The sequence below is a fragment of the Pistacia vera genome, unplaced genomic scaffold (genome assembly GCF_008641045.1).
Source record: "Pistacia vera cultivar Batoury unplaced genomic scaffold, PisVer_v2 Contig290, whole genome shotgun sequence".
NCBI lineage: Eukaryota > Viridiplantae > Streptophyta > Magnoliopsida > Sapindales > Anacardiaceae > Pistacia > Pistacia vera.
The window spans coordinates 923,537-937,832 of NW_022196102.1; the positions used below are offsets into that span (position 1 = coordinate 923,537).

Genomic DNA, 14,296 nt, shown 5'->3' on the forward strand with positions numbered 1-14,296 from the left:
ATGGCTACCTCTATTAACACTCAATGAGAGACTCAAACTCAGGACCTCTTGAGTAATACACCAAAGAGTCTATATCAAATCACTCGATTACCAGAAAATAGTTAACCCTGATATTATTAATGTAGCAGAAGGTTCTAGGATCTCTATCTAATTTTCTCATGGACCCATCACCCAAATCCCCAAACATATAAGCAAATTAATTATAACTGATAATTAAGGTTTATTAATGGTAATTCTAGAACAATTACTGATGCTGATATAGGAAAAAGCAAAAATAAAAAGAGTCTGAAATTCCAACATCAACACAAACCAAGGATAAAGAATTTTGTTTAGTTAATAAGACACCTGCATTAATATAGTACATGGCCATCTCCCTCCATTGATGACTTTCTCTGTTCAATATCCCCAGCAACAGAGCAAACAGAAAGTTGAGTAAACCACAAAATTAATAAAACTAGCAGAGTTCTTGTTATATATATTATTTGTCATGAAAACTCAATATCAACGATCAGCAACATCAACTTTAGCTGTGCAAGATAACAATCTACGAAATATAGACAACAAAGCTGCACATGATACCTCTTTAGCTCGCCTAAGCACCACACACTTCCTTTTAACAACGTATTTAGTACTGTACTTTTTCCCCTTTCTCGATCTCTTAATCAATCTTCTGTTATTCTTCATCTTCTCTTTAACTCCGCCAAAACACTTCTGGCTGATCTTTTCCGGGACAGTTAATTCTTCCTCCCTTGTAAACGTGTAGCTTCTCAGATACATTTGCCTGCATGAGATGCTATCAACAACTCTAGCATGCGCATGGCCTCCCCGGCGCTCGTAATTATCGCTCACCGACCTCACGAACGCCGCCTCCGATTCCGGCCACTTGTTGAGGCTGACGTAGGTAGGCCGGAGAGGTACCATGGTGTCATTTATGCAAGTTGACATGCAGGAGGCGGCCATTGCTAGAGATTCAATTATGGGGACTACGCAATGTTCTTCTTCTAATTTATAGGAATGAATGTAAATCAGAATTTATATGCTCAGGCGGTGTTAAATGTTAATGGAAGAAATAATATGAAATGATTTAGGGTGAAATAATTATATATAACCACTTTTTCTGCTGGTCCATGCATGCATTAATTTAGACTAATACACTTTATACAAAATGACACAAACATTTCTGGCCAGTTTGTTCACACATCGTCTAATCCTAAAGTCCTAAAGTTAACGACCAGATAAATCTCATTTCAGTGACTATCTCTATTAACAATCGAAAGGAATCGAACTCAATACCTTTCGAATAATACACCCTAGAGTCTTTAACGTCTCACTCGACCACCCACCTAGTTATTATCATCTAATGTGTATTTATTAAATTAATTTTTCATATTAAATCTTTCAATTATTATCAAACACATGTTCTTTTAATTTTGGCACTCTTGATAAAGCTTAATGATCTATGATTGTTGTATGGTGTGCCAACATTAATTAACAAAAAAACCCATTGGTGTTTCATGCGCTGATTATATTTTGGGTGCATGCGGTGATCATTAATTTTGTCACTCTTGATAATGACTTAATATAAATTAATTGTGTTTAATTTTATAATTTATGTTATAATTAGGTAATCATGAATTGGTCCATCCATTAATCTTCCCACCCGACATAAATACACAATTCATTGTGATTTTGACACACTTTATAAAAGTTTTATATATCAAGAAGACTATTAATTTGTTTTTGTTTAAGATTTAGGTAAGTATGAGAAGGAGAATCTTGATCTAAACAGGTAACGATAAAAATGTAGAGTCAAAGCTATATCATTTTGTAAAAGCCAGTTTCAATTGATTGTTTGGCCGTCACGGATCCAAAATTATATATTTATAAATATTTGATCCTTTTCGTTTCAAGAAATCCACCGAAAGGTGGCTTTTTCCGGGGCTCTGACTTTGGAAGAAAGCTATTCATTAACTTCATGTTTTTGTATTTGTGACTTGGTATTCTAGAGTGGTAAATTCCGTAAGTTAACTAAGATTAGTAAGAGTAATTAATAGTGTTTCTTCGATCCTAAAAAATGTCCCCCATTTTTTTTTAATTACCGAGGGTGTCTGGACCAGCTTACGCGCATCTCAACTAATCCTCTAGAACATAAGCATTGCTGATCGAATAAGAACCCTAATAACCACCCCTATTAATAGTTGGGGAAAAACTCAGACCCTTTTGTAATCTTTCATTATTCAACAAAATAATAATAATAATAATAATAATAATATCATTTTTAAATTTGATTTAATATAGGTTTATCTCTTTAGTTTCCATCTTCTATTTTAGATAGGGGTATAATAGTCTTTTAAAAAATAATAATCATTTTTACAATAAATTTAATTAAGAAAATTGTGGGGGATAAAAAAACATTTTCCCTAACACGATTTGGGTTAGGTGGTTAATACAAGTTTGTTTGGGTCCAGTCAAGCATTTCGTGGGCTAACCTTTAAGCCAGAGCACGGCCCACCAAGTTTGGTCCAAGACCAAACGCTTCCAAACTTTTGACTCTCTGAGTTTGGTGCAGCCTTGTAACCACGTGTCTTCTCTTCTAAATCTAATCCGTTAATTCTATTTAATTAATTAATTCGAATCCGATGATTTCAAAGTATTGGATTTAAATAAATAAATAAATAATAGTTTGTAACAGAACAGAACAACATCCTTTCTTATAAGTTAAGATGATCCCGTCGTGATGTGAATAAGAAAAAACTGGGCTCCACCTCCATCCGTTCAGTTGTTACTTGGTCATGTCTAAACCATGAACAAATTTTGATCACCACTTACAAGTTCCAGTTTCTTGACAACCTAACAAGCTGACACCATCCTCTGATCAACTTTCATTCCAATGGCCCCGATTAATTCCTCCAAACAAACTGAAAATTGATGGTGATGCCACCAAGGTATTAGGTGAAGACTGTGTCAGTAACTGCTGCTGCTTGTGTCACTAATATTCCCAATTACCAAATATGAATATGGTAAAATGATGCTCAATAAATGTGCTTTTCGAAAACTAGTCGTGTAGCTCGTAATTTATTAATTTGTATTTGATCAAATGGATCCATTACAAATTGATATATTATATTTATAAAAAAAAAATTAGTAAGTATAATATTACGTTATTGAAATATAGAAATTTAAATTGACAAAATATCCATTTACTACATTTTTTTTATACAAAGGCATAATTAATTAATAATTATCAAATTAATTTCCATGAATAGAGATCTAGTGCTGCAGCCACAAAACTCATTGAATAAAGGAGTCTACGGGGTGGATGCCACGTAAGAAAACTGTGAACAAAGAACACCAGCACATGCGATCACTTTATGTGTAGCCACATACTTTACTGACGTGGCTTTTTCCCATTGGGTTTTCCCACCTGGAATCTGGATTCTTCTATGACCACTATCACACTTAAAAACAAACTCTTTGCTTAAAGCCTTTGAATAGCTCGCTCTTTATATTCGCTAGATCTCGATTGGTTTCTTTCAGAGAGACACAGTTGCCAAAACGTTTTCTCTCTATTTATCTGGTAAGACTTAAATCCCAACCCTAAATTTTTAATTTTCATTTAATTGTTTAATAGAGCAATCAGTTTATTATTACTTGGTAATTTTTTTTTTTATCTTTTGTTTTTCTGTTTGGCCAAGGGAAAGATATGGGAGTTTTTCTGATTTAGTATGGTAATTCAACTGTTCATGAGAGAAACTGTAATTAGTGATTATTGGTACTTGTAATTTTTGTTCTGTCATTGTTTTGATGTTAATGCTTGTAAGTTTGGGTGATGAGATCGTGATTTTTGTTTCGGTGTTATTAATTTCAGGTAAAAGTGTGCAAAGTGTTTGGTTTTGGTTAAATTTATTACAGAGCTGGATTTCTAGCGCTGATATTGGTAGTCAATGGGAAAAGGGAGCCAAGATTATGGTAAAAGGGAAAATACTGATAGAAAATCGCCAATTCAAGACGATTTTCCAGCTTGGGCTAGGGATGTTAAAGAATGTGAAGAGTATTATGGAGTAACTCGCGAATATGGGCTGTCAATTGCACAAGTTGAGAAGCAGCGAGAGAAATTTGGGTATAATGAATTAGAGAAACACGAGGGTACATCAACCTTTCAGTTGATTTTAGAACAATTTAATGATACTTTAGTTAGGATTTTGTTAGTTGCCGCTATTGTATCATTTGTGTTAGCTTGGGTCGATGGAGATGAAGGAGGTGAGATGGGTATTACAGCATTTGTGGAGCCTTTGGTAATTTTCTTGATATTGATTGTGAATGCAATTGTGGGTGTTTGGCAAGAGAGTAATGCTGAGAAAGCATTAGAGGCTTTGAAAGAAATTCAATCAGAGCACGCAACTGTGATTCGTGAAGGGAAGCGAATTTCAAATTTGCCTGCTAAAGAACTTGTTCCTGGTGATATTGTGGAGTTGAGGGTTGGAGATAAGGTCCCAGCAGATATGCGGGTTTTGAGTTTGGTAAGCTCTACTTTCAGGGTTGAGCAGGGGTCATTGACTGGAGAGAGTGAAGCTGTGAGCAAGACTGTTAAGGTTGTGCCGGAGAATTCTGATATTCAAGGGAAGAAGTGTATGGTTTTTGCCGGAACAACTGTGGTGAATGGGAATTGTATTTGCTTGGTTACACAGACGGGTATGGGCACGGAGATAGGTCAGGTGCATTTGCAAATCCATGAAGCCTCACAGAGTGAGGAAGATACCCCATTGAAGAAAAAGTTGAATGAGTTTGGAGAGGTTCTGACAATGATAATTGGACTGATCTGTGCCTTGGTTTGGCTTATGAATTTGAACTATTTTCTTAGTTGGGAGTATGTTGATGGTTGGCCTAGAAATTTTAAGTTCTCATTTGAGAAGTGCACGTATTATTTTGAGATTGCTGTGGCACTGGCAGTAGCTGCCATTCCAGAAGGTCTCCCAGCAGTTATCACAACATGTTTGGCACTGGGCACTCGAAAGATGGCCCAAAAGAATGCCCTTGTCAGGAAGTTGCCTAGTGTTGAGACTCTTGGTTGTACTACTGTGATCTGTTCTGATAAAACAGGCACCTTGACTACCAATCAGATGTCTGTGACAGAGCTTGTTGCTATGGGTTCTAAGGCTGGCACTCTCCGATCTTTTGAGGTGGAAGGTACTACCTTCAATCCTTTTAATGGAAAAATAAACAACTGGCCTGTAGGACGAATGGATGCTAATCTTCAAATGATAGCGAAGATTGCTGCTGTTTGCAATGATGCTGGTGTTGAGCAATCTGGCAGTCATTATGTCGCTAGTGGAATGCCCACTGAGGCAGCATTAAAGGTGAAATTACAAATTTTCTGGAAGTGAATTCTTTTGTTATTTTAGTTGGCATGTAATCTGTTAAATATACCCCAAACTTACATGAAGCAGGGGTGTAATCAGAATGTAATTTAATATTCTAACACCGTTTCCTCTGCCTAAACTTACAGGTACTGGTTGAGAAAATGGGATTCCCTGAGGGATTAAATGATGGTTCATCTTCAAGTCTGAAGGATGTTCTACGTATGTTACCTCATCTCAATCTTTTATTCTTTTCTTTTTATGGTGTTTTTGTATGCTCTAAACTTGTTTTTATTCTACTTTTCGCGCCCTGTTAGGTTGTTGTCAACTGTGGAATAAACTAGAGCAGCGGATTGCAACTCTTGAGTTTGACCGTGATCGGAAATCCATGGGGGTAATTGTGAATTCCAGCTCGGGGAAAAAGTCATTGCTAGTGAAGGTTCGTTCGGTCTTCTTGCTTCTTATTGGTTCAGCTACTCAGGCTCACCATTAGCTGCCTTCTCATGCAATATGAACTCAATCCTCTTTTCCTAATTACATTTACGTATGAGAATATGCATACAATGAACCATGATTGTCGAATTATTCATAATTTCACTGCACTTGGTCCATATTTTATCTTTTAGAAAACAGGAATGCTGTGGCACCTTGTTTTGACTTTTGTATTTATGTCCGGATTTCATCTGAAGAAAGATAATAGAAAATTTTGTATTTGAAGTCAATTGGAAAGGGATGTAGACCATAGGTATCTGGATGAATCTGCAAGTGTTGATAACAAACTGGGGATTCTGCCCCCATGGTGCACCTGATTGTTTCTTGTCTATAATTCTCCAAAAAAATTGGTCCTCTTTTTCTAAATCAATGTTCTGGCAGTTGGTTTATGTTATATAATTTGGTGTTATGCTGATTTTATTGTTTTCCACTTATTGATCTTTTACTTTTTACTATTTTAAGACTCCCTTGTTAGCATTAATATCCCTGGTGATTGTTTTACGCTTTTTCCCTATTCTCTTCCTTATTTCTCTTTAACAATTACTGCTCAAATCTTGCAGGGTGCTGTTGAAAATTTATTGGAGAGGAGCTCATTCATTCAATTACTTGATGGTTCTGTTGTTGAATTGGATGAATATTCAAAGGATCAAATTTTACGCAGTCTTCGTGAAATGTCAACTAGTGCATTACGCTGTCTGGGTTTTGCATATAAGGATGACCTCTCAGAGTTTGCAACATATAATGGTGATGAAGATCATCCAGCACATCAGATTTTGCTTAATCCTGCCCGTTATTCTTCAGTTGAAAGTAGACTCATTTTTGTTGGCTTGGTTGGGCTAAAGGTAATCTGTTTACTCGCTTTTTGTTTTCCTGTTGTAAACTTTTATTACTTCTCCTATCTGTTCTGTAGAAATTGATGACTAATATCAATTTAATTTCAATTATGAAGGATCCCCCTCGGCCAGAGGTTCGTCAAGCAATTGAGGACTGCAGAACTGCTGGAATTCGTGTCATGGTCATTACAGGGGATAACAAGAACACGGCTGAAGCTATTTGTCATGACATCGGTGTATTTGGACCTCACGAAGATATCAGTTCAAGAAGTCTAACTGGAAAAGATTTTATGATTCATCCCGATCAGAAAAATCATCTACGGCAAAGTGGAGGGCTTTTGTTCTCCAGGGCGGAACCAAGGCATAAACAAGAAATAGTAAGATTACTTAAAGAGGATGGTGAAGTTGTTGCAATGACGGGAGATGGAGTGAATGATGCACCTGCGTTGAAGTTGGCTGATATAGGTATAGCAATGGGCATTACCGGGACAGAGGTAGTTCTCTTCATTTCTAGAGTTTTTTTTCTTTTTTTTTTTTTTAAAGAAAAAAATTAACTCGGATATTCCTGATTGATTTTATTGTTCAATTAATGCATTTGTGTGAAGTTTTGTTCTGTCATGTTTTTCTTGTTTCTGTACTTTCAAACATTACTAATTATGTCTTTAAAGTTGATTTCCTCAACGAGCAGGTTTTAATATGCATATTTTGAATGCTATTGTTGAGATAAGTGTGAGCATTCAATCTGACACAATGCATGCATCATAAGATACAACAACAAATTCATTCTTCCTTTTCAGCATATCTGTATTTCATAGTAGTTCAATAGCTTCCTAATCCTGCTTGTTTTCATTTCCCCTCCTTTCCTTGTAAATCATTAACCTAATCCTGCTTTCAACTAGACTATTTTAGTAACATTACCATTCTTTTTTCAGGTTGCCAAGGAAGCCTCTGATATGGTGTTAGCAGATGATAATTTTAGCACTATAGTTGCTGCTGTTGGTGAAGGCAGATCTATCTACGACAATATGAAGGCCTTTATCAGGTCAGCTTTTCTCCATTTAGTGATGTTCTCTATTAGAGGGTAACGAATGATATTCGATGAGAAGTGTTTAATGAGGTCCATTTTCTACCTTTTATATCATGTGTCGAGCATGCATTCTCCTGTATGCAAGTAACCAACTGATGGCTTTGTAGTTAAATGCTATTGTGTATAAAACAAAAGGGTTTCAAACTAATCTTCAATCTTAATGTTGGAGCATGAACTGTTATGAATCATCTGTCTTGTTTTACATGTGTATATGTTGAAATTGCTGGGATTTTTGCTGTATCAGCAACTTGTGTCTCACCTATCCCCACGTTCTCTTACCAACTAAATCTGGAGATCCAATAGAATTTTTTCAATGTTATAGTCTTCTCCTTTGTCAAGTTTAGATTTCATATTCCCCTATTTGAACATGGAATAAATTTTTCTTTCTTCCTCCACCCACCCAAACTCTACTGCAGGTACATGATATCATCAAATATTGGTGAGGTTGCCTCTATATTTTTGACAGCTGCTTTGGGCATTCCAGAAGGCATGATCCCGGTCCAGCTTCTTTGGGTAAATCTTGTTACTGATGGTCCCCCTGCAACAGCCTTAGGATTTAACCCTCCAGATAAGGATATTATGAAGAAGCCCCCCAGAAGAAGTGATGACTCATTGATCACTCCTTGGATTTTATTCCGATATCTGGTACAAAAACAAACTAAATCTCCCAACAGAAACACATCATTATGTTACATACATTGAGTATTATTAGCTAGTATTTACTATGATGCTAACTATAATCTAATCCTGGTTCAGGTGATTGGATTCTATGTTGGGTTAGCAACTGTTGGGGTATTCATTATATGGTATACACACGACACGTTCTTGGGCATTGACCTGAGTGGAGATGGCCATAGTCTTGTGCCCTACTCTCAGCTTGCTAATTGGGGTCAGTGCCATTCTTGGCAGAATTTTTCAGTGTCACCCTTTACAGCTGGCAGTCAAGAGTTCACATTTGATGTGAATCCGTGTGAGTATTTCCACTCTGGGAAAATCAAAGCCTCCACTCTCTCCCTCTCTGTATTGGTCACAATTGAGATGTTCAATTCCCTTAATGCTCTGTCTGAGGACTCAAGCCTGTTGACAATGCCCCCATGGGTCAACCCGTGGCTCCTTTTGGCTATGTCTATTTCATTTGGCCTACACTTTTTGATCCTTTATGTGCCATTCCTTGCTCAAGTATTTGGTATTGTTCCTCTCAGTCTGAATGAATGGCTCTTGGTCTTGACTGTTTCTTTACCAGTGATTCTAATTGATGAAGTTCTCAAGTTCATTGGGAGGTGTACAAGCGGGTTAAGATATTCTAATGCTCGCAACTTTTCAAAACGCAAGGAGGAGTGAGTACCCAATAAAGGATCCTAGTCTGAGACGTTGAAAATGCCACGAACTTGGACTGAGATCGACTTTTTTAACTTTTGGGCATCATATTTAACCCTCATCCTGTTTATTTGGAAAGGGTAATGTTGGACCCAGAAAATTTGATTAGATTGATTAAATAGAATTTGTAATAGTACAATTTACATTATAATTTTCCTCGATTAAAAGTTTCCAAATCTTTCAAGTCTCAAGCAAATCTTTTCATTTTGTATATAGTTCTGGAATCTGAGATGCCAAGGGCCTATCATGTTTAATGAGTCTATTATACCAAACATTATTTAATGGTGAATACGTGAATCTCTGGCTTCAAGAATTTGTTCAATTGTTGAATTTCCCAACTTCTTAACAAGAGTAATGTGAGTAGATTTCATAACCTTCTTCCACAATTTGGTCAAGTGAAGTGAATGGCTCCCCAACTTCAGAAACACAATCCCTCGTTTCCATAGTTTGGTCAGACAATTCTCTGATATCCAGAAGCACAATCTCTGTTCTATTCATCTCTTGCTTCCAGAATTTGGCCGATTAAGTGAACAGCTGAAGCTCCCAACTTCAGTAACACCATCTCTTATTTCCATTTGGTCAATTCAAGTGAATAGCTCCCAAGTTGGGAAACACAATCTCTTATTTCCAGAATTTGGTAAAGTACAATGAATAAATCCAAACTTACAGAAACACAATCTCGAATTTCCAGACATAGGTCAAGTGAAGTGAATAGCTCCACAACCGCAGAAACACGATCTCAAGTTGTTGACAGAATAGTTGCAATAGATTGTTGTCCCATATTACTGATTTCCTCAGCAATTGAATAAAACTGTTGGTAATAAAATATGCTTATTTGCAAAAATCAGAAATGCCATGTACAACCACAAAAAGAAAACCATGAAAACATTAGGCAACTATAACAAGAATGAAAGATATAATTAACTCATCAACCATCCAAACAATCTATAAACTTGAACTAAAATCTATCATTGATTCATAATTACCACACCAATTCTACAGAAAACAAATTCCAGTAAGAAATAGAAACCATTTCACTTGCAATTCAAAGATTGAATTACAAAAACATAACCCTAACTCTGAAAACACAACCATAAGCTTCTTGACAGCAAGACTTGTCCCTCTACATACAAACAAATTAAAAAACTTAACCCCCAAATCCATAGAGAGTCCTGCCCTGCCTCTTCAACGCATACACAACATCCATGGCAGTCACCGTCTTCCTCCTGGCGTGCTCAGTGTATGTCACGGCATCACGGATCACATTCTCCAAGAATATCTTCAGAACGCCACGTGTTTCCTCATAGATCAACCCACTGATACGCTTCACTCCACCCCTGCGAGCCAAACGCCTAATCGCAGGCTTTGTGATACCCTGAATGTTATCTCGGAGAACCTTACGGTGTCGCTTCGCTCCTCCCTTGCCCAAACCCTTGCCTCCTTTCCCACGGCCCGACATTTTCTATAAACCCACAAATCAAAAGTAAGCTCAGAATTTCGACTCACAAAACGCAAAAAATAATTAGAACAAGAGAGGAAAATAAGAATACCTGATCTTGAGAGTTGTTGAGGAGAAGAGAGAAGATTCAAAGAGTACAATGAGTAACTTGGTTTGCGGGTGAAACAAAATAGTGAAGAGTATTTATAGAAACGTGTGGTGTTGGGGTCTTGGGTTTTCGATCCGGGGTGGTGTTGTAGGAGTGGTTTGGAACCGTGGATAAGTTTGAAATGAAGGGTAGAGATTTTTTCCTTGAGTTTGACGCGGATCGGTGACGTGGAGGGAGTTCGGTTTTGTGTTTGTTTTCTGGAATTTTGATTTGATTTTTGCAGAGGGAAGGTAGAAAATGCGCGGGACTAGTTGGCGCCTGCTGATTTGGTGATTTAAAGTGTAAGATCCAAACCCAAAGTGAAGGTAAACTTAAATCCCTCCAAATTTTTAGTATTTGATTGAAGGATTCAAAGAACATTTAAGGATAAATTTGTCATAAAATATAAATAAATCTGTAGATTAATCAGTGTTATTCTTATAATACTGTCCTTTAAAAAAAAAAAACATTATTCTCTGAAAATTTTGCTAAATTTAAGAATATCTCCTCCTCATTTGTAAATAATCTCTAAGGGTGCGTTTGATTTATTATTTTGGATAGGATTTTGAAGATAGTATTTAATAGTTGAATTGAGTGATTATTACGAGGTAAATTTTCAAAATCTACAAAAAAAAAAACCCTTGATTTACTAATTTAACTAAATACATTAATATATAAAAATTTTGTAAAATGACAAAAATACCCCACCCACCCACACAGCCAGATTCTGGCCACCACCGTCGAAATCTAGCGCTACGATGCAGACCGATCGGATCTAGTCAGATGTGTGTCGATTTGGCCATCAACGGTCGCAAAATGTCAGATCTTGCCGTCAACGACGGCCATTTCTTTGGTCGTCACTGATGGCCAGATCTAACCGAAAAAGGCTAGATCGATGAATTATCTACAGGTTCCAGTCGTTTGTAGGCCGTTGTGACAGATTTTGGCTACCACTGAAAGTGCTTACTGGAATATAGCAACTATGGGTGGATAGGGTGTTTTTGTTAATTTTCAAACTTTTTTCTGGGGTATTATGAAATTAATAAACTTAAGGGGTCTAAAAGTAAGTAAAAAATATAATAGTATTTCCTAAATAATTAAACAAACAAATATTTTAGAAATAGGGATTGAAATATTAAACCAAACGCACCTTAAATGACTGAATTTCAGAGTTTTCATTTGTTCGTTTAGTTTATTTACTTAAGAAAACGTGTCAAGTACTAATTGAATTTGAAGTGTAACTACATGTTATTACTTTACTTAAAAATATGCTCCCTAGTTTCTTTATAATAATCGTTTTAAGGCTATTATCTTTTTCCAAAATAAAAGACGTTTGACCAATTCAATTATTTTTCTCTTTCTCAAGTTTGCCCTTGTTTCCTCTCTTCCATTTTTTCTCTAGCCCTCATCTCCTCTCTCTCTCTTTCAAACACAGGTAAAGAACAACTTTAAGAAGAATACGTCATAGATCAAGTGATCAGAGATTGGGTATTTGGAATTCTTGGTATCTCAACCTGCTTATATCATTTAGTAGTGTAAACCCGAAGACTCCAAAGATCATTTAGTAGGATAGAGAAAATGACATAAAATATAGATATTAAATTCAATAATACTTTCACACTTGAATATAGAGGGAAAACCAAATTTTTTCATCTGTAATTTGTGAGGGAGGAGTTAGTAAGAGGAGAGAGAAAATTATTTTATTAAAAAATATGCATAACATTAAAACGTCAATTACAAATAAAAGGAGGGAGTATATGCCAGTAGGGGTGTTCAAAAGAACCAGAATCGGTGAGTACTCTAGGTTTGGTTCTAGTTCTTACCCAGAACCAATCGTCAATGGGTAGGTTCCGGTTCTAAATTTTTGGAACTGTTACTATACAATTTTGGTTCTGGTTCCTACAGTTAGGAACTGGAACCGGAACCAGAACCAGAAACCGAGACTAATATAAAATTAAATTAAATATTAAGGGGGCTAATAAAAACTTTTGTAGAAAAAGTAATGTGAATACATTTATATTTATATTTTATAACATTTAAAGTAAGTTGGTTTGACTTTTGAGAATCTACCTCTATAAAGTAATGAAGTTTGTAATTTTATTTTTGTTAACAAATGCCAGGTGGGGGGTATTTGTAAGTTTTTAAGGGTTTTTTTGTTATTTTAAAAACTTTTGGGGGTCATAAATTTTACAAGACACCCAGAACCAGAACCATCGGTTCCGGTTCTGGTTCCAAATTTCAAAGAACCGTCGNATCGGTGACGTGGAGGGAGTTCGGTTTTGTGTTTGTTTTCTGGAATTTTGATTTGATTTTTGCAGAGGGAGGTAGAAACTGCGCGGGACTAGTTGGCGCCTGTTGATTTGGTGATTTAAAGTGTAAGATCCCAAACCCAAACTGAAGGTAAACTTAAATCCCTCCAAATTTTTAGTATTTAATTGAAGGATTCAAAGAACATTTAAGGATAAATTAGTCATAAAATATAAATAAATCTGTAGATTAGTCAGTGTTATTCTTATAATACTGTCCTTTAAAAAAAAAAAAAAGCATGATTCTCTTAAAATTTTGCTAAATTTAAGAATATTCCCTCCTTATTTGTAGATAATCTCTAAGGTGTGTTTAGTTTATTATTTTAAATTAGATTTTGCAGATAGTATTGGATAGTTGAATATGGTGATTATTACAAGGTAAAATTTCAAAATTTACAAAAAAAAAAGACCCATAGGTTTGCTAATTTAACTAAACACTCCAATATATAAAATTTTTATAAAATGATAAAAATACCCCCACCCACACACAGTGCCAGATTCCGACCACCACCGCTGGAATCTGGCATTACGACGCAGACCGATCGGGATCTGGCTGTCAACGACCGCAAAAGGCCAGATTTTGCCATCAGCGACGGCCGTTGTTGACCGTCGGCCATATCTTTGGTCGTCGCCGATGGCCAATTCTGGCATTTTCCGGGACGACCATATCTTTGGTCGTCACCAATGGCCAGATCTGGCATTTTCTAGCCAGATCCACTGTAGATCTGACCGGAAAAGGCCATATCGGTGAATTATCGACAAGTTCAGATTGTTTGTAGGTCATTGTGACAGATTTCAACTACCACTGACAGTGGTTTCAGGAATCTGGCAACTATAGGTGGGTAGGGGTGTTTTTGTTAATTTTTAAATTTTTTTTGAGGTATTTAATAAAATTAATAAACTTAAGAGGTTTAAAAGTAATTAAAAAAATATAATAGTATTTCTTAAATAATTAAACAAACAAATATTTTAAGAATTGGGATATAAATATTAAACCAAACGCACCTAAATGATTGAATTTCAAAGCTTTCATTTGTTTGTTTAGTTTATTTACTTAAGAAAACGTGTCAAGTACTAATTGAATTTGAAGTGTAACTACATGTTATTACTTTACTTAAAAATATGCCCCCTCCGTTTCTTTATAATAATCATTTTAAAGCTATTATCTTTTTTCAAAATAAAAGATGTTTGACCAACTCAATTATTTTTCTCTTTCTCAAGTTTGCCCTTGTCTCCTCTCTTCCATTTTTTCTCTAGC

General features: G+C 35.9%; 3 protein-coding genes across 3 annotated transcripts; 1 reads left to right on the forward strand and 2 right to left on the reverse strand.

Moving 5' to 3' along the window:
- Positions 1 to 501: 501 nt before the first annotated feature.
- LOC116134703 lies at positions 502 to 960 on the reverse strand. The gene has a single exon (XM_031420369.1). The coding sequence runs from the start codon at positions 958 to 960 to the stop codon at positions 502 to 504; it is 459 nt and encodes a 152-aa protein (XP_031276229.1).
- Positions 961 to 3,476: 2,516 nt separating this feature from the next.
- On the forward strand, positions 3,477 to 9,333 carry LOC116134658 (calcium-transporting ATPase 1, endoplasmic reticulum-type-like). Its single transcript, XM_031420337.1, has 9 exons — positions 3,477 to 3,577; positions 3,869 to 5,357; positions 5,507 to 5,579; positions 5,675 to 5,796; positions 6,410 to 6,691; positions 6,799 to 7,176; positions 7,615 to 7,724; positions 8,186 to 8,414; positions 8,526 to 9,333. The coding sequence occupies exons 2-9, from the start codon at positions 3,945 to 3,947 to the stop codon at positions 9,108 to 9,110; spliced, it is 3,192 nt and encodes a 1,063-aa protein (XP_031276197.1). The 5' UTR covers positions 3,477 to 3,577; positions 3,869 to 3,944; the 3' UTR covers positions 9,111 to 9,333.
- A 759-nt stretch (positions 9,334 to 10,092) lies between these two features.
- Positions 10,093 to 10,855, reverse strand: LOC116134661 (histone H4). Its single transcript, XM_031420340.1, has 2 exons — positions 10,697 to 10,855; positions 10,093 to 10,608 (listed from the first exon to the last, which is right to left on the reverse strand). The coding sequence occupies exon 2, from the start codon at positions 10,603 to 10,605 to the stop codon at positions 10,294 to 10,296; it is 312 nt and encodes a 103-aa protein (XP_031276200.1). The 5' UTR covers positions 10,606 to 10,608; positions 10,697 to 10,855; the 3' UTR covers positions 10,093 to 10,293.
- Positions 10,856 to 14,296: the final 3,441 nt, after the last annotated feature.